General features: G+C 48.9%; 3 protein-coding genes across 4 annotated transcripts in view; 2 read left to right on the forward strand and 1 right to left on the reverse strand.

The window, feature by feature from the left end:
* The window catches only part of CENPP (centromere protein P), a 218,758-nt gene extending 217,002 nt beyond the window's left edge, over positions 1 to 1,756 (forward strand). Inside the window, exons 7-8 of the mRNA XM_032477409.1 lie at positions 1,034 to 1,125; positions 1,442 to 1,756. Coding sequence (XP_032333300.1) covers positions 1,034 to 1,125; positions 1,442 to 1,569 — 220 coding nt within the window. The 3' untranslated portion in view covers positions 1,570 to 1,756. The remainder of the gene's footprint in view (positions 1 to 1,033; positions 1,126 to 1,441) is intronic.
* IPPK (inositol-pentakisphosphate 2-kinase) overlaps positions 1,595 to 18,875 on the reverse strand; it is a 51,189-nt gene continuing 33,908 nt past the window's right edge. The window contains exons 9-14 of one of the 2 annotated variants that reach the window (XM_032477406.1): positions 18,497 to 18,776; positions 16,452 to 16,602; positions 15,639 to 15,741; positions 6,602 to 6,681; positions 4,103 to 4,322; positions 1,595 to 3,970 (exon numbers count right to left, since the gene is read on the reverse strand). In XM_032477406.1, the coding sequence (XP_032333297.1) occupies positions 3,941 to 3,970; positions 4,103 to 4,322; positions 6,602 to 6,681; positions 15,639 to 15,741; positions 16,452 to 16,602; positions 18,497 to 18,776 (864 nt within the window). In that variant the 3' untranslated portion in view covers positions 1,595 to 3,940. Of the gene's footprint in view, positions 4,323 to 6,601; positions 6,682 to 15,638; positions 15,742 to 16,451; positions 16,603 to 18,496; positions 18,777 to 18,875 lie in introns of both variants that reach the window. The other variant, XM_032477407.1, reaches the window with a different exon arrangement.
* LOC102507559 (ATP synthase subunit O, mitochondrial-like) lies at positions 8,275 to 9,152 on the forward strand. Its single transcript, XM_032477410.1, is given in 1 exon segment — positions 8,275 to 9,152. A coding segment is annotated over 1 exon segment (630 nt). The 5' UTR covers positions 8,275 to 8,438; the 3' UTR covers positions 9,069 to 9,152.

Raw genomic sequence — 18,875 nt, forward strand, 5'->3', positions numbered from 1 at the left:
AAACAAATGCAAACCCCCTGACATCTTGAGATACATCTGTGGAGTCGTAAGAGCATGAGGGGGGCCTCCTGGGTGAGGGAGAAGGGGAGTGTGGGACTGCAAACGTCAGACGGGGTGTGAGGGAAAGCCCAGCGTGTGCCGGTCTCACTGCCGGGGTCCCTGGGAGGCCAAGGAAAAGCGGAGCTGTTCTGATCAACTTACCTCAGGGAAGGCTGGGAGGGGCGAACTCCCCCGGGTTTCCCTCCACCCACCGTGGGTGCCTTTGTGAGCACCGGGGGAGACCCACCTGGACGTGGTGTGCTTCTGTGACCTGCATTTGAGTATCTCAAGATGTTCTGCCTTCAAGCCTTCCCGTAGCGGTACAGTTACCTAAGCTCCTGGAACTTGCCTTGTTATTCAGCATTGTTTCCAAAATGCACCTTGGTGGGGGTGCCTGTGGCTGAAGCTCATTCATTTTCAGCACTTTTACTCCGTTAGGTGAATATATGTGTTTCTGCATTCAGGTGTTGGGCATGTGGGTTATTCGTCATTTCCCACTATTTCTGACATTCCTGGCACACAAGTACACAAGCTGCTTTTGGACATATACCTAGAAGGGAAACTCCTGGGTCATAGGGTAAACTCAGCTCTCACTGCCAAATTTCTTTTCAAAATAGTTTATCAGTTTGTATTTCCCACCAGTAATTTTTAAGTTCCTGTTACTTGCCATCCCGTATGGTCAGGCTAATGTGTAGTGGGTACCAAACCATATCTTTCTACGCCATATGGTCTCAGTTTCCATTTTTCCTGTTTGCTAATGACGTTGAACATCTTACCACGTTTAACTGACCACACCTTCTCTTCATCTGTGGGTAGATGTCTTTAAATCGGGGGAGTCTGCCCATGGCCTTGGGGAAGGGCAGGAGCTTCAGAAGGTGGGGAGGAGGGCGGCGCTCCTGCCAGGTGGGCGCCCTCCCCTGGAGAGACAGGTGGGCAGGTCACCCTTTTAACCGGATTTCGCAAAGCCCTTAGCAGCGGATCGCACCTCTTTCAGGTTTGAACTAATCATTGTTTGGAGGATACAGATAGATGAAGAAGGGAAGGTTTTGCCAAAGCTGGACCTTCTCACCCAAGTTCCACTACAAGGTAAGGCCCCGTGGGGATGCGCTGGGGACACCTACTTATTGCATCCAATTTTACGTGGCAAGAAGCAAGTCTTCTGTACTTTTTACATCGGTTTTCAAAATATTCTTATCAATAATCACTCCAAAAGCACATGCAAGGGCACTTGCTCCCCCGTGGCCCTCCTGGGCTAAATGCACGCTTGTCTCCGCCCCTGGCGTGCAGGTAAGGGCTTTGTGCCCGGCCCTGAGTCGGTCATCCCGGCTTCCCGCTCACTGTGGCCAGGCGGGAATGAGGGGCGGCCTCGGTGAAATTTCTTACAGTGTGTTTTCTTTAACAGCCCTGGAACTGGACAAGAACAGAGTCGTCGAAACTGCTCCCTTCAGCTTCCGAACCCTGCTGGGTGTGCTGGGCATTGAAGCCACTCTGGAAAGCCTGATAAAATCGCTTTGCACAGAGGAGAACTAGTTCCCAGACAGTGAACACAGAAGAGTAAGATGCTGCCCCTGGAGGCAGGGGATTTTATTGAATATAAACATTTGCTTTTTTTCCACTTAGAAACCCTACCTCTTTAGAACGTGTTTATGCAATTATGGCACATTATATATAAGTTGTCAGGACATGAAAAATAAATACAGTTATTTAAATTCCAGATGCCAAACAAGTGACACAGTATTTTTCAAAGTAAACTTAACATGAGAAAGTACAGGAGTGGACGTCTGTCCTGGGGTGCGGGAAGCTGCTGTGCCCCCCGCCTCACAGCAGCTCCGAGTCATCCCGTGGGGCGGGCTTCCTGCTGCCACTCAGCGCCTGGGGACTGTTGGAGGCAGGCCCCTTGCCAAGGCTGCCTCATTTCTTAAGACATTCCTCAGATACCCCAGGAGACACCCCCCCCCCCAATCTCCCAGCTCTTGGAGTCATTCAGAGCACCTCTCAGCAGCACATCCTCTGACAGTCACTCTGCTTGGGGCTTCCACACACGAAAAAAGAGAGCAGTTAGCTTAAAAAAGGCAGGAAGACAGCAAATACGGCATTGTCCCTAGCACCCCTGGTGTCCCAGGAACAGAAGAAACAGTGTCTTTGTTAAAGTCCCCCAGATTCTAAGTGCTACACTGGCCTGAGTCACCAGTTTAAAGTAGAAGAGGTGAAAATATTGTTTCAGTCGGAATGAGGGCCTCGGGGGGCGGGGGTGGGGGGGGCACGGTGGCATGTGAGAGGAGCACAGGCTTGGGCCGAAAGGGCCATCCAGCAGGGATGCTCGCCCATCCATCTTCCCCAACTATTGGCTGCTTGTTTCCAGTCTGCCCAGTGCAGCCAGGACAGGCCACGGGAGGCCGCCCACCCAGCCTCTTTGAAAGGCCAGAGCCCCAAGGCTCCGCACATAGGGAATCGGGGTCCTCTGCACACCCTGGGGCCCGGCGAGACCAGCTTCACCCCAGGCCCCCAACAAGGAACCACCTCAGGCCAAACCAGCCCGGGCAGCCGCCCACCTCCACGCACTCGGGAGCCTGCAACCTGCCCACGAGAACGTCCCTACGGGCGGAGCCCCCCAAAGCCCCTGTACCCCCAACACACCACACGGATGAGGGTCGTGTGTCATCTGAGTATCGCCCAAGTGGAGAAGTAAGAAGGAAATGGTAGGACAGAATTGAAGAATAAATTCTAGAAGAGCTGGCTTGATTCAAATAAGCGTAATTCTCAATTTATCACAAAATTCCCCACAAAAAAATTTACAATCAGCAAAATACTCTCCTTATTATTCGTGTAGTATTTTTCATACAATTTCATGGTTTTGCTAGTATTATAATATTATATTACAATAAGCCTTCATTAGTCCCTCAATACGATGATATAAATAATCTATCTATACAACCTCCCATAGGATAAAAAATGAAGCCAAGATTCCCAACAGTTTTCGTAGCAGCTGGGCACACTTTCGTGACCCCAACAAGAGCCCTCTGGGTGCCAGCCAGGAGTCGCTCATCTCGCGGAAGCAGGGCCTTAGGCAGCCCCGACGGGGAGGTGGCCCGGCACCACCCGAGGCCACCACCCCCATGTGTGTCAGTGGAGCCCGAGGGAGGAGCAGGGATGGGGCGGAGGGAAGACTCGGTGCTGGCTTGCAGAAGTAACCGAAGTTCCACAAACACCCAAAATGCCAGGAACACAGAGCTGGCAGGAGCACAGCTACCCCGTGACATCCACCCCGGGGCCACCGTCGCGCCGAGTGGCAGCTGTTTCCCACACCCACAGCAGCAATTCCAGGTGGAAAAGAACGCCTCGTCTCCCTTAACGTCAAAAGACAGACTCATTCAGCATGCACACGCACACGCACACGCGCGCGCGCACACACACACACACACACACACACTAAGTCACTGCTCACACGAGTGGTGTCTCCCCCTGACCTGAGTCCCACGCTCCCTGCCGACCCTGTGCAGAGCGGCGGGTGGGGCACGTGCACAGGGACCCGAGTCCGCTGCTCAGAACTGATGTCCACGCCAACAGCGCATCGCCCTCCACCGCAGGGAGCCACTGACCCGCGTTGACACGTGGCTTGCATTGACAAAGTGACCGGGTAACTCAGCTGGGAGAGTTCCAGTAGTATCCGTGTTGTCCTTAAAGTCCAAACCGTAAGGTGTGCATGACAATTCAAGTTTTCTATGTTAGGGTTCTGGTGGTAGGAGAGCCAAACCTTGGGTCTTATAATAAGGCTTTTTTTGTAGAGACTAGACAGCCCTGGGCAGGAAGGGAGACCCACCCAGAGGGGCCTCCTGGGACACAGCACAGTGCGGGGCTCCGGTCCGTCCTTCCTCGTCCTGGAGGATGTCTTAGTGCTATTTCATTCCGTGTCTCCCGGAGGCAGCCCCACCTGAACAGGGGTTAAAAAGCAAAAGCATTCACAGCCAAAAGTCACCCAAGACAACAGAAAATAGCTCTATCACTCAACCTTCACATTCTATGTTCAAGTTTCAAAGATGCTACAGGGGAGAAAAAATTAGACCTTGTGGAGAACTAATGTGCAATCTTCGCTGTCCTTGAACCTGGTCGACATCACGGCGGCATCTTTGGCGTGTACAGTCTTTGAATAGTAGTTGACTATCTTGCCGTCTAGCTTGTACTGATGAGGAATGCTCTCGTAGGGCTTGAGGTCCAGGTCCAGCACAGACACAGAGAAGGCAAACCTGGATCTCGACGAAGGGACAATGGGCCTTTGATCGGAGCTGGAAGCAAAAGAGCAATTTTGAGAACACACAAACCTCCCAAACCCTCTCCTCCCGGCTCACCACGAGCGCCCACTCTGTGCGTCCACACGCATTCCGACTCTGTGCCAGCTGTGTGCGCTAGCGTTTGACGCTTCTGCGGGAGAGGCACCCACTGTGGTACCTGCCAGCACGCCAGACGACAGAGGGTTACAGTGCAGAAAGATGGAAAAGCAATCATGTCGAATACCCGACTGCTACTCCCCCTCTCCCAGTAGTATAAACTGAATGCCGAAAACGTTACGTCATCAGGAGCCAAGCATTACAAAACCTAAGAAAAAGCAGAAAGTAGATCTGGCCCCTCAACAGCCAAATGGATAAACTGCTAAGAACAGACTTCTCTTGACGTGTCTTTTCCCATGTCTGCTGAGGAACTCATGCTCCTTTATGGTTTTTCGCATTTGGAGAGAGACAGGTCTGGTTTCATGTTTTATTCTCAAAATTGTATCTGCAGTGTTTTGTAATTTGTTTCTCGGGGTTTTAGTTCTGTGGTTTTTCTAAATGTTGGAAGAGTCATATGATAATAACAAAACATGAACAATAATTTGTACTTTGAAAACACTTCCAGGCTAATTCTGAGTTTTGTACGAAGACTGTGTTATGTACCACTGAGCTCTTAGCGTGCTCCAAACACAGTGTGCATCCGAACGACTGGTTAAATATATTATTCAAGCTCAGTTTAGCCCAAGGGAAGTATTCAGGAGTCCTGGTTTTCCCAGGCACACTACTCTTCTGGACTTAGAAATTGTTAAAAAAATAAAACAGACCAAACACCAGTTTGGAAATCTGCCTGGGAAAGGGAAGGCCAGTGAGCATCCTTCTATTTGGTGAGGATGATGAAGGCCTGCACTCTCACTCAACTCTTGCTCAGAAATACCGTTTACAGAAACAATGAATCCCTGGCTCAGTGGCTGGGGGCGTAGCTACACCCCTCTGAAGAGCAGAGAACGTGCTAATTAAGGTCTTGCTTCTGCGTCTCACTCTCAGGGCCCGAAAGCCAAGCTCCACGCAGCTGGGCTGGGGGCAGTGCACATCCCTGGCCCTCGGGGAACCGCACATCACATCAGGACCAATAGCCAGTAAGATGACGCGTCCGCACACAGGCTGGTGGGGGCGTGGCCCCAGGGCCACTCCCCAGGAGAGTCTGACCATTTGTCGGCCACATGGCTCAGAAGGGTCTGGACACGTGTCCCTGCTCCTCTGCCAGTGTGTCGGTTTCTGTCGAGCAGCTGGTCAAGGGGGTCAGGACTCCCGGCCCTCAGCCCCCACATTTCTGTATCCCGACTGCATCCTTGTTTAGAGGTGCAGGGAAGACCTTCTGTGTACTTTTCTCTCATCTAACACCACTAGCTTCATCCAGCAAGTGGATTCCTCACAGCTGGGCACTGGGCAGTTTCTTAGGGGATGATAAGAGTTTTCAACTAAACAGAACAACCTTTTTTATTTTCCCAGTTATGCTCTATAAACATCCTTCCTTGTTTCCTATCAGAAAACGGACAATTCTGTGCCTGCCAAGAAGCGGGACTCCTGGGAATGCTCAGTTCAAAAGCATCAGAAAACAGGGTGGCTGGCAGCCAGTGACGAGGTCATCTTGACCCAAGAACACACATCAGAAGCATGTGGAACATTCCACAAATGCTGTGTGTGGGGTTTGGCGCCCTCAAGGTCAATACTGGAGGTGCCATCTCATCACTGAGAAAAGATTATCAGGTTCATTGTGCGTTCCTAAAAAAAGGCAGGAGAGGAGACTGGGTAATGACATCCAAGGAGAGGTGCTGCAAAGAAGGGCCCGGACAGTGGATGTGTTGTTCTAAAGGCTTCAAAGCGCCCGCGAAGGTCAGCGCATCCGGAGCTGGAAACAGGCCCACGGGCACCTACAGGGTCTTGGGCCGGAGTCTTGACAGGAGCCTGAGGCTTTCTCTGAGAGAAAAGAATTCACACCACAGTATCCAAACTGCTTCTAAGTCCTTGAGGTATTTCCTTAGAAAATAACAGTAATCTTGAATTTACTAGAACAGTCTTTTAAAATTATCCTCAAAAATGCCTTTTTGACTTGCGTGACCAGCTTCTGAAGAGCAAGAGTTAATAACCCCCGGGACAACAGGCAGGCCTTAGAGACCGGCCTCTGTTAACAAACGAGAGCTTGCCGGGGCCTCTCTGATACAGGGATGCCGGCTCTGCTGCCGGGCCGCACGATCCTGGCAGGCCGAGGACACGTGGCACGGCGGGGGGCAGCTCACCTCGCGTCCTGCAGACAAGGGGACAGCGCGATCATGATGGAGCAGTCCTTCGCTGTCATGGCCACGCGGTACTGCTGGACCTGCAGGGGAAGGAGAGGTCAGCTCCAGGGCGCTGCCACCCACACCCCCGCCCCACCAGCGAGGGCCAGGAACGGGTCCCAGACCCAGATGTGGGTCAGGAAGACCCAAGCCCGAAGCGCTCGTTAGAGGCCGGTCCTGCCTCCTGACCTCTCACTGCAGGGAGTGTGCGGACCCTGATTCGCAACCCTGGGACTTAGGACTTGTCTTCAAGTCAATCACAGCCCACCTTGTAGAAAAAGCAGAGAGTGGCCTCAGCGACTGCTGAGCTAGCCGCACTTGGCAGCACTGAGCAAGTGTCACTCTACACCTCAAGACATCCCCCGGTCGCACAGCACACTGAAATGTCACACAGCCACCACGAAAGACACTGAAGCCAGAGGGGTCACCAGGCTGCGTGTTAACTCACCTCATCCTACAGCAACCCCACAGGCACCCCACAGGCAGGCACTGCCAGGGACCCAGTGCTGGGATAAGGAAACAGACAGAACCCACCCACTCTGCACAGCGAGGCAGCAGAAAGGCTGGACTCAAAACCAGGAATCTTGGCTCTGAAGTTCGTGCTGTTAAGGCCAGGCTATGAGCACCTGTAGATCTGAAGGTACTGCCTGGAATGATGTCCGCCAGGAAAATGTGTTTAACATACATGTAATTGGAGTCCAGAAGAAGAAAAGAGAATGAGCAGAGACAAAACTTGAACAAGTTAAGGCCCCAAATTTTCCAAAACTGAGGAAAGACATCAAGACACAGATTCGGGAATGATGAGAAAAAAAAATCACTAATTATTAAACACAAACGAGGAATGAATCACCAGCAGATGTACGCTACAGGAAACATTAAAGGGTGGTGGTCTTCAGACAAAAACAAAATGATCCCAGATAAAAGGTCAGAGAGGCAGGGCAGAATTAAGGGTAACGCAATAGATAAATATGTGGGTAAACAGACACTGACTGTAAAAAACAATAATAATGTCTTCTTGAGTTTAAAATAGAAGGGAAGGGAAATCCATAATCCAAATCTTCACAGTCACTCCCCAAAGAGCTGAAACTAGGGTTTTGAGCAAGTGAGCAACTGGGAAGGCTGAACTGCCCTACAGGCAGGGTTGGCACATGCATGGTTTGTAGGAACAAGCCACAGAGAACAGGGTCTAAACCTGAGACTTCTTCTTTAAGCCAAGGGTGCATATTTTCCCTGAAGGAAAGCATCCCTTGTTTAGGTCCCCAGGATCCCCACAGGTCAAGGCCAAACAATTGTGAGCTCTCAATCATAGAGCATTAAAAACCCAAGCAAACAAGGCAGCATGGATGGGTCAGCCAAAATAACAAGAGCTTTTTCACCTCCAAGGTTTTTATTGTATCTGATATCAGATACAGAATATAAAATAAATATTCATAAACTACTTAAAGGAATAAAAGATATTTAAAAGTGGGCAAGCAAGGAACTATCAAAAATACCAAGGAGATGTGAAAATGAGCCAAACAGAACTTTGAGAAATTAAACATTTAACTAATGAAATGGAAAACTCAATGAACAAATGAACTAGCAGATTAGATACAGGTAAAGAAAGACTCAGTGAACGGGAAGGTAGAACTGAAGAAAATTGTAAAAATGAAGTCTGATAGATACCTAATTAGAGTCCTAGAAGAAGAAAACAGGATAATGAAGAAAACATACGAAGAGAAAATGGATGAGAATTTTCCAGAACTAAAAGACAAATCGCTCTCTCGTCAACTCGGGTTTGACCTACGCCGCCCAGGAGATGATGGCCGCCCCAGTGGTATCCGGGCTCTCCCGGCAGGTGCGACGCTTCACTACACCTGTGGTCAGGCCGTTTGCCAAGCTTGTGAGGCCACCTGTTCAAGTACATGGTATCGAAGGTCGCTAGGCCACTGCTCTCTATTCTGCTGCGTCTAAACAGAATAAACTGGAGCAGGTGGAAAAGGAATTGCTGAGAGTAGCACAAATCTTGAAGGAACCCAAATTGGCGGCTTCTATTATGAATCCCTATGTAAAGCGTTCCATTAAAGTGAAAAGCCTGGATGACATGTCAGCAAAAGAGACGTTTTCTCCCCTCACGTCCAATCTGATCAACTTGCTTGCTGAGAATGGTCGCTTGAGCAACACCCCTGGTGTCATCTCTGCCTTGTTCACCATGATGAGTGTCCACCGTGGAGAAGTACCTTGCATGGTTACCACTGCATCCACTTTAGATGAAGCCACTCTTACTGAATTAAAAACGGTCCTGAAGAGCTTCCTAAGTAAATTGGAAGTTAAGACTGACCCATCAATCATGGGTGGAATGATTGACCGTATTGGAGAGAAATATGTTGATATGTCTGCAAAAACCAAGATTCAGAAGCTGAGCAGAGCAATGCGGGAGATTTCCTAAAAGTGTTGATTTTCTGTCAGTGAAAATTCTTAAGCTTGGAGCAACAATAAAATGCTTCCTGAACAGAAAAAAAAAAAAAAAAAAGACAAATCCACAAATAGAGAAAGCACAACATAACACCAAGCAGAATAAAAAAGTACACCACACCTCATCACATTGCACTAAAATGTCAAATAGAAAAAGAGAAGACATTAAAACCAGTCATAGAGAAAAAAAATTCACCTCCTGTGAGAGGACAGATCGACAGACAGAAAACATCTCAGCAGCAACATCCACGGTCAAATGATGCTGCGTAAAACGGTTAAATACCAAGAGAAAAACAATCAATCCTCTTTGTGCTTTTGAAAATTACCTTTCAAACTATCCAGATAGACACATACAGAGAGAATTTACCAAAAGACTGTCACTAATGTAACTTCTAAAGGATGTACTTCAAGAAGAAGAGGAAAACTATAAACTATAAACAACCGTAGGACAATGAATTAGACAACTTGGGTGAAATAGACAAATTCCTAAAAAGATACAAATCACCAAAATGGACTAATGGACTAAAGGAGAAACAGACAATACAATTAGACTTGTAACAAGTGAAGAGACTGAACTGGGTGTCAAACCAACAGGGTATTACAAAGAAAAGCCGAGACCCAGATGGGTTCACTGGCGAATCCTATCAAATATTTAAAGAATTGCCATCAATCCTTCTCAAAACTTTGCCCCTCCAAAGTAAGAGGCTGAAACACTTCTCAGCTCATTCAAAAAGGCCAAAAATGAAGACTACAGACCAATTATCTCTGAAGAGTGTGGACACAAAAATCTTCAACAGAATAATAACAAATTGAGTTCAGGAACATATAAGAAGGATCACATGCCATGACCAAGTGGGTTTATCCCAGGAATGCAACGTTGGTTTTAATATCCAAAAATAAACTAGCATATTATAACTATAGAATAAAAAATAAAAAACATATGATAATATCAATTGATGCAGAAAAGACATTTGACAAAATCCAACATCCTTTCATGATTAAAAAAAAAAAATTCAACAAATTAGGAAACGAAGGGCACTTCTCCAACCCGATAAAGGGGATCTACAAAAAGCCCACAGCTAACGTTACACGTTATGATGAGAGACTGAGCGCCGTCCCAGTAAGACCAGGAACAAATCAGGGACGTCTGCTCTTGCTGCTTCCACTCAACATTGCTCTGAAGGTTCTAGCCAAGGGCTGTCATGTAAGAACAAAACATAAAAGGCACCCAAATTGGAACAGAAGAAGTAAAACTATCTCTAAGAGATCTTATATAGGGAGAATCCTAAGGAACTAGTAAATTCAGCAAGGTTGTAAACTACGAGACCAATACACAGAAACAAACTGTATTCCTATACACGTGCAATGATCAATCTAAAAATGGAATTAAGAAAAGTTCATTGACAACAGCCTCAAAAAGAAAGCATTCAGTAATTAAAGTGACAAAGTACACAATATATGCTCTGAAAACTACAAAAGATTGTTGAAGTAAAAACAAAGATGTAAATAACTGGAACGCCATCCCACGCTAACAAACAGGAAGACTCACCATCGTGAAGCCGGCGGCCGCACACCCTCCTCAGATTCACCACAATCCCTATCACACTCCCAGCTGGCGTCCTGGTAGAGCTTGGCAGGCTGATTTGTAAAATTCATATGGAATTAAAATGGGCTCCAAATAGCCAAAACAGTCTTGAAAAAGAACAAAGCTGAAGAACTTACAGTTCCTAACTTCAGAACTTACTGAAAAGCAACAGTAATCAAGGCAAGGTACAGGCTTGAGTACAGGCATGCAGATCAAGGGGCCACGCTGAGCATCCAGAAATAAACCCACACATCTACGGGAAGAAACACAGTCTCTTCGACAAATGGCGTGCGGACAACTGAACATCCGTGTGCAAAGAATGAAGCGGGAGCCCTACCTCAAATCATATACAAAGAATAACTCGAAATGGATCAAAGAACAAAATTTAAGATCTAAAACTCTTAAAAAAAAAGATCTAAAACTCTTTAAAGAAACAGGGGAAAATATTCATGACCTTGGATTTAACAAGGGATTGTTAGATATGACACCAAAAGCATGAACAAAAAGAAAAATTAGGTAAACTGGACCTCGTCAAAACGAAAACCTTTTTTTTTTTTGTATAGGAACAGATCGTTACTAGACTTATCACGGTGATCGTATCACAATGTATGCAAATGTCAAATCACTGTGCAGTGCACCTGAAACTAATTATAGTACTGTAATCAACTGTATTTCAAACAAATAAATAAAATTTTAAAATTGTGAACATTTTGCATCAAAGTACATTATCAGAAAAGTGAAAAAGATCTCTGACAGAATGAAAGAAAATATTTGCAAATCATGTATCTGATGAGGGCCTATACTATCCACAATATACAGAATCCTTACAAATCAACAATGAGACAAATAACACAATTAAAAAGTGAGCAAAGGATCTGAATAAACATTCCTCCTAAGAAGATAGGCCAGTGGGCTGCAGGCACATGAGAAAATGCTCTTAGTTTTCAGGGAAGTGCAAATCAAGACTATGATGAGATACCATTTCATACCCGCCAGGATGGCTAAAAAGGCCAGGTAACAAGTATTGTCAAAGATACGGAGAAACTGGGACCCTGTACAACTGCTGGTGGGAATGTAAAATGGTAGAGCCACTTTGGAGAACAGTCTGGCAGTTCCTGAAAAGGTTAAACATGAGTTACCATTTGACCCAGCAACTCCACTCCTAGGTATACACACAAGAAAAGCAAAAACATGTCCACACAAATATTTAGACACAAATGTTTATAGCAACCTTATACATAATAGTCAAAAAGTGGAAACAACCCAAATGCCCATCAAACTGATGAATGGATAAACAAAATGTAGTGTACCTAAACAATGCAATATTATTCAGCCAGTAAAAGTAATGAAGTGTTGATACCTGCTACAATACACATGAACCTTGGAAATATTATGCTGACTTGCAGGAAGCCAGTCATAAAGGACCACCTATTAAATGATTCCATTCATATGCAATGTCTGGAGTAGGCAAATCCATAGAGACAGAAAGTAAATTAGTGGTTACAGGTGGTGAGGATGAGGAGATAAGGAGACGACAGCCTAAGGGTATAGGATTTTTTTTAAGGTGATGAAAATGTTCTAAAACTGACCGTGATGATGATGACACATACCTGTGAATAGAGTAAAAATTCTAAGCTGCACACTCTAGGCAGGTAAATTGTAGTTTGTAAATTTTATCAATTGTATGATATGTAAGTTACAGGAAAAAAAGGGAAAAAGAGGAAAGATCTGAGATGTAAGAATGTTTAGCAAAGATATAGGTAAATGTGATTGACCTAAACAAACACCTGTATAAAATAATACTGTAAGTTGTGGATTTTTAAAAAAGAACAAGACAAACAGAGTAACAGCCAATAACTGCATATAAGGTGGGAGAGATTACTGGAATTAAAGTGTCCCAATTTCCTACATTGTGTATTTGTGCAGCGGGGGCTGGGGTGGGAGTAGGAGTCAAATTATTAACTTTAGTCTTTATATATGCAAGGTCAAACTGGACAAGTAACCACAAAAATGATATAGCAGAATATCTAACTTCCAAACCAACTGAGCAAACAATGCAATATAAAAACTAACAGGCAAAAGTGAACAGAGGTCAGCAAACCACAGGCCAGGGCCAAATCCAGCCCACCACCTATTTCTGTAACTAAAACTTTGCTGGAACACAGCCATGCTCCTTTCTATTTGTCTAGGGCTGCTTCTGAGCTCTAATGGCAGAGCTGAATAGCTACAGCAGAGATAGATGGCTTACAAAACCCAAAGCATTTACTGTCCGGCCCTTTATAGAAAAAGTGTGCTGACTCCTGCTGTAGAACACTATACAGTCGTCAAAAAGCAAGAGTTACTCTGGGCTGCAGTTTCCTGAGCTTCAGAATGAATCCAGTATCCTCTCCTCTCTCATTTCATCAGAGGTCCAAAGTTCAATTAGATACACAGTCGTCATGAAAGAACTTTTTAGAGTCTGCGGCCCAGAAAACGTTCTCAACCTGCTCCCCAGTTTCAAGGCTCACAACCATCCCCTTCAGATTCCAACTAACAGAACTTAACTCTATAAAACAACAACAAAAAAAGAGGCGGACGCTTATATTCCAACACAGAGAGACCTCCAGCCACATAAAATGCCATCTGATGAACAGCATACAGAGTGTGGACAACCCGCCAAACGGTATGAGTGAGTGTGTGTGTGTTAGTGTGAAATTCTGAAAAGACACATACTATTAACAGTTGATGTCTGCTGCTTAGGCAGGAACACTGTCATATTGTATATTATACACTCACTGCTTGAATCTTTGTCATTTAATTGTTTCGAGATCAAAACATACCTCCTGAGTATGCCTTACCCCGTCTCCCCCAATGGTGACACCTTGCAAAACTATACAGCACAACATCACAGCCCCACAGTGACAGCGACACACACCATGATTTCATTCCCATCTCCCAACCAAGTCTTACGTGTACTCGTGTGTGTGTGTGTGTACTTTATCACACACACAGCTTCCCGCATCTACCACCACAGTCAAATCCAGTTAAACAAATAAACACAGTTAAAAGAGAACAATTTCACCACAAGATCCCTTTCGTTGCTTTTACGGCCACACCCACCTTCCTTCCACCCCCTCTCCAACCCACAGCAGCCACTCATCTTTGTCTGTTCAAGAATGATCGTGTGTGCCCGTCTGGGACTGGCTTTTGTCACTCAGCACGTTTCTCTGGAGACTCATCCAGAGCTCGCTCCTTGTTACTGCTCAGCAGTTCCAGTTTACGTAACCTGCTGTGGGCCACCTGCTGACACACACCTGAGTTGTGCCCAGTTTCTAGCTATTACAAAGAAGGCTTTTTTTTTTTAAATAAATGACTTTATTTACAAACACTCCTGTACAGGGCTCTGGATGAGTGTTATGTCTTCCCTCCTCTGTGACAGACGCCCAGTTGTGCAGGTGCTGCGTTACACAGGGTGAGTGCCCGTTAAGTTCTGCACATCTGGTTTCTCTGCACCGGCATTCAGTGTTGCCTCAGTGTTCCCATTACAGTCATTCTGACAGTTACATCACAGCTGCTTAAATCTCTCACAAGATATGTTCATACACGAGGCTAAAAAACTGCAATAAAATTTAAAAATAATCCGTGCCTATTTATTAGGAATTTTGAAAAATATAGAGATGCAGGGGGGAAAAGAAGGAAGTCCTGTTTCTTCTTTTGAAGAAAGACAGACCACGGATACTTCCTAAATCTGCGTACCCAGGCTGCAGACGACGGAAGGACAGCCTGTTGCTTTACTCTGACACAGAGGCCCCCTTCGGGATCTCTCCCCGCCTGGAGGCCAGCTCTGCCCCAAGCACCGCAGCTACTTCCCTCGGGGGCCCTGAGCTTCAGAGCGGACCTCCTCAGCCACCCAGCACCTGCGGAAGAGCGCCCAAGCCTCGGCCACGGACAGCAGGGAGGGCCCTCCCCAAGTGGAGAACCACAGGCACGCGGTCAGCACCGGGACAGCTGGGCCAGACGCCCAGGGCAGCTGCCCAGGGGGCACGGAGGAGCAGGCCACTCGGCTTGTGCCCGCCTTTTGTCACTTGGCTCTCACTAGAGCAGTGTTCCGTAACCGTTTTAGGATCTGGCAAAACCTCTGCCAGCCCAGGGAAGCCTCCGCATCCCTCTCACAGTAACATTTTGAAATTCAGAAAAGAAAAAGACAGAAGAGCGATCATTTCAAATACCAAAATATTGTTTAAAGTGAATGTTTTTGCTTTACTACGTAACAGAACCTCAGGAGCGATGAATAGAAAGACATCATGAGATGTCTGTAGCGCCTACAGTGTGAAATGAAAGGGTCTGATTTCTCTTAATGGCAAAGTCTGGGGTCCTGCTGACCCCACAGCAGTTGCTGCCACATTCGTGGCGGAAGGAAACACTAAATTTCGATCAGAGGTTAGTGAAAACAAAGATGTCACTTTTTCCCTATCCAAGTGCATGGAGCCCCTGAACTCCCTGATTCCACAGACCCGGAAAGCCCAGGACCGGGCCTCGTCCCTAAGAGGTTCTCCCGGGCTGCGCCCTGGCCCGAGTTCTGGGGAGGAGGGAAGCCAGCCACACGCAGCCTCGGGGGGGCCCGGCGAGGGCGGTAAGGGGGCGGATGGTCGGCCCCAGCCTGCTCGCAGGCAGCTGGGAAGGAAGCACAGAGCAGTGGCCGCAGGTCCTGGACCTCAGCGCGGGGCGGGTGCGGAGAGGGCTGGGCCAGGGTGGGCTGCAGCCAGCGGAGCCGGGGGAAATCCTCCCCAGAACGAAAGTAACATACCATCACCTGGCCCAGCCTGTCTGGGACACTTCAGCTACATTTTTTTTTTTTAATTCCCAATTTTTCTGCTTTAACCATCAGGGGAGGTACAGAGCAACACTTCTTGGGAAATCCCCGAGTGAGTGTTGAGAGCCTGAGGAGCACACAGCGTGTGTCTGGAAGGGTCTACCCACCTTCGTCAGTGCAAAGGCCACCGTGCCATCGTCCTCAGTGGAAAGATCCAGCAGCCTCTGGTAAAATGCTTCGTCATAAGGCCCGTCTATTTGCAATGTTTTTCTGAAGGGAAAAAACACACAGAAAAAACAGGATGACAAAGCGGCCTGGAAATTGTTTGTTAAATTCTTAACAGTTTAAGAATCACACATCTGGTTTTAAAGAACATTAGTGGATCCATCTCTTCCTAACGCTAAACTCTTTCGGAAGCATCAAGGTTTTAAACAGAATTTGTAAGACTAGGAGGGCCAAGGCTGAATGTCTCTTGTTTACGGCAAATGGCGTCCAGATCAGAGATGCTGGTGAAGGGGAGGTGGGGAGGAAATAGAGCCAGGCCGGGGCAAGGGCCCCAGCCCCAACACATGCCACAGGCGTGGACCCCCGCAACCCACACCGAGTCGGCCGGAGGGGGCTTGAAGGAGCCGGGCTGACTCAGAGCCCGGGGCTGGGCGGGAGCAGCTGGCTGGCCGCGGAGCGGCACTGCCCCCTGCAGGCTGAGCCCAGCTCAGGACACGGGACGGCCTGCTGTGGGACTGTCCCGTCTGTTCCCAGGATGTGCCTTCCCGCCTAGAAGCGGCCAAGTGACCACTGATCTGACAGGACCCGGGTCCTCCTTCACAGGGCCTGGCGTCTGGGGGCAGGGGGGGGGGGTGGCGGAGGTGAGCCATCCTTGTGCGGGGCCCGTGCTGGCCTCCCACTGGGGCGACCCACTGCCCCATCTCCATCTTGCCCTCAGGGCTGTCGCGGGCCCTGAAAGGGGCCCTGGTCCTCACCTCTCCTCAGGAAACTCCTCCAGGTACCGCTCAACCCGCCGATACAGAGGGTAGAGGCCTTCGATGTCCAGCAGGTCCAACATCTGCACCTGGAGGGTTTTGTACAGAAGACAGCCCTTCGGTAACCCTGAGCGCTCCGGGGTGTTTTTTCCTACCAAGAACATCAGGGGAAAATGAGAGGTTTACTGTCGAGGACTGAAGAAGGCGGCGGGCACAGGCCGCACCCTGCCTCACGGAGCTGCTGGGGCTGCGACGAGTGGGTGTTTGGGGCACATGACCCATGTGTCCCTTGGCCCTCCCCTTCCTCTCAACATCCTTCCGCCTCCATCACACCAGCCCAGACCTAAGTTTAGAGAGATGACCCTTAGTCTGTATCAGACAAGGCACATCATTTAGAACAACCACGGGGGCATCCCCAGATCTGCAGGACTGCACCTGTGGCGCCTAGAGCCACGGCCCACGCAGAGAGGCGAGCGGCCACACTGAGCAGGGAGCTGTCACGGCAGGGACAGTGCGGAAACCAGGTCCGTTCCACACTCCAGCGTTCTCGGGCCCCTGCCGTGCACCAGGGGCCTCGAGGGCTAGGGAGCCAGAGTCCCAGCCCATTTACCCCACCCTTCCAGGAAAGACCCACGTCCTGTGAACAAACAGACGTCGCTGAGCGTGGGTCCAAGTCGCAGGGAGCCGCTGCGGCCGTGTGCAGTCCTGGCGCTCGGACCTCCCAATTCTGGCACAACATGCTCGGTGAGGCAAGACAGTGTGAAAATGCACAGACCCAGCTAGAAGGGATCCATTAAAATTACAGGGTATCTGTAGAGTGGAGTCTCTACCTCATGGTCAATAAAAGTTCAAAAAATACACTTGCTGATGTAGATACAGATTTATGCTAATTAGGTAAAAGCAGCAGGTTACAGATACAACGTGATCTTGTCATGTTAAGGTTGCGCCTCCCTTGGGTCAGGTGTGCGTGTGTGCGTGTGTGGGTGTGTGTGTGCAGGGAAGGTCTGGAAGGCAAGACCACAGGCGGCAACACTCCCGCAGCAACCAGGGTCCATCTGTGTCCTTCCAGACACGTTCCATCTACTTAAAAGCAGTTAGGTCCCCGAATATGGGCATAACGTCACCAGATTTCCTGAAATGATCAGGTGTCACTTTTGCAACAAGAAAAATGCCCACAAAAGCCATTCGTGCTAAGAAGAACTCGGCCTGGGGGCTAGAAGAAGGGTAATTTGTTGTGCCTGGGCAGCTGCGTGATAAACAACGCCTAAAACCCGCACGGAAGCAGGGCGCCATCTCTCTGTGTCGTACAGCCAGCCGTCAGCACAAAACTTGAATAATCTGAATCTTCCTAGTCGGCCCCTAAAAATAAGTTCCTCGCTGTCGGTCCACATGCCTCGTACTTGAGCATGACACGGAGCCCTCCAGCCATGGCAGAGGCGGCAAATGAGGGGCCCGTTAACGTGCATGGTAAAAACCCCTACCAGTCACTGGGTCACCTTGCAGCCTGGATTCCCACCAAGTCACAGTCAGCCCACTGGTGAGTCTGCGAGGAATGGGGCCTCGAGTGGAGGCGCCCGGAGCCACAGGTCTCACACTCCTGTATTGACACCTGTCTGCAAACTGCCGCCCAATGAAGCCACCCGTCCACCCTAAAGGGCTTTTGTGCTGCGGGACCTCGACATTCTGTGCCTTAGTCCTCCCCATCTAAGAAACAGGCCAAGGGAAGCCTACCCCTGGGGATGCAGCGAGGTGGAACAAGACAACATAGAGAAAACACACAGCCCGCCACAGAGGATGCACAGACATGCGGGACCATATTTTAGGGAAAACCCTGGAGCCCAAACTATGCTGCAACTGACAAGCCCAGATAAGAGGTGAGAAAGGTGGTACCCCATGGGGGCTGAGAAGGCCGGTGAGGCCGGGCCTTGGGGAGCCCTGACGGGACCCAGGCTGCTCTCGCAGAAGCTCCGTGAGGCCAGGAAGGACCCTCGCAGGCTGTGCCACAGGTTCTGCTCCCCCGAGCCCAGCGCCCCCACCAGGCCTACCTTGGCAGCGCAGGCTCCTGCTGAAGGGGCTGGCTTCGCAGACGAGGGGGCCCCGCAGCCCAGGCCCCAGCCTGAGGGCGCCCGCCCGGCCCTTGTCTGAGCCGCTCAGTAGCACCCGCGTGATGACGCGCACCAGCTCCCGGATCACGGCCCTCGTGCAGTGCGGCCCGCTGGCCAGGCCGTTGGACGGGAAGAAGAATGGCTTCAGGTGGCGCGCGAGCTCGCTCCAGTCGGCCACGGGGCTGCGGGCGTCTTTACAGCCGTAGATCAGCTCACCGTTCTTCAGGAAGGAAAAGAGACGGGGAGATGTCAACTCCACCAGGCTAGGAGGAAAGAGCCTCTGGCCCCACCGACTAGACAGGCAAAGGGACCTGACATT

This window comes from Camelus ferus, chromosome 4 (genome assembly GCF_009834535.1).
Source record: "Camelus ferus isolate YT-003-E chromosome 4, BCGSAC_Cfer_1.0, whole genome shotgun sequence".
Lineage (NCBI taxonomy): Eukaryota > Metazoa > Chordata > Mammalia > Artiodactyla > Camelidae > Camelus > Camelus ferus.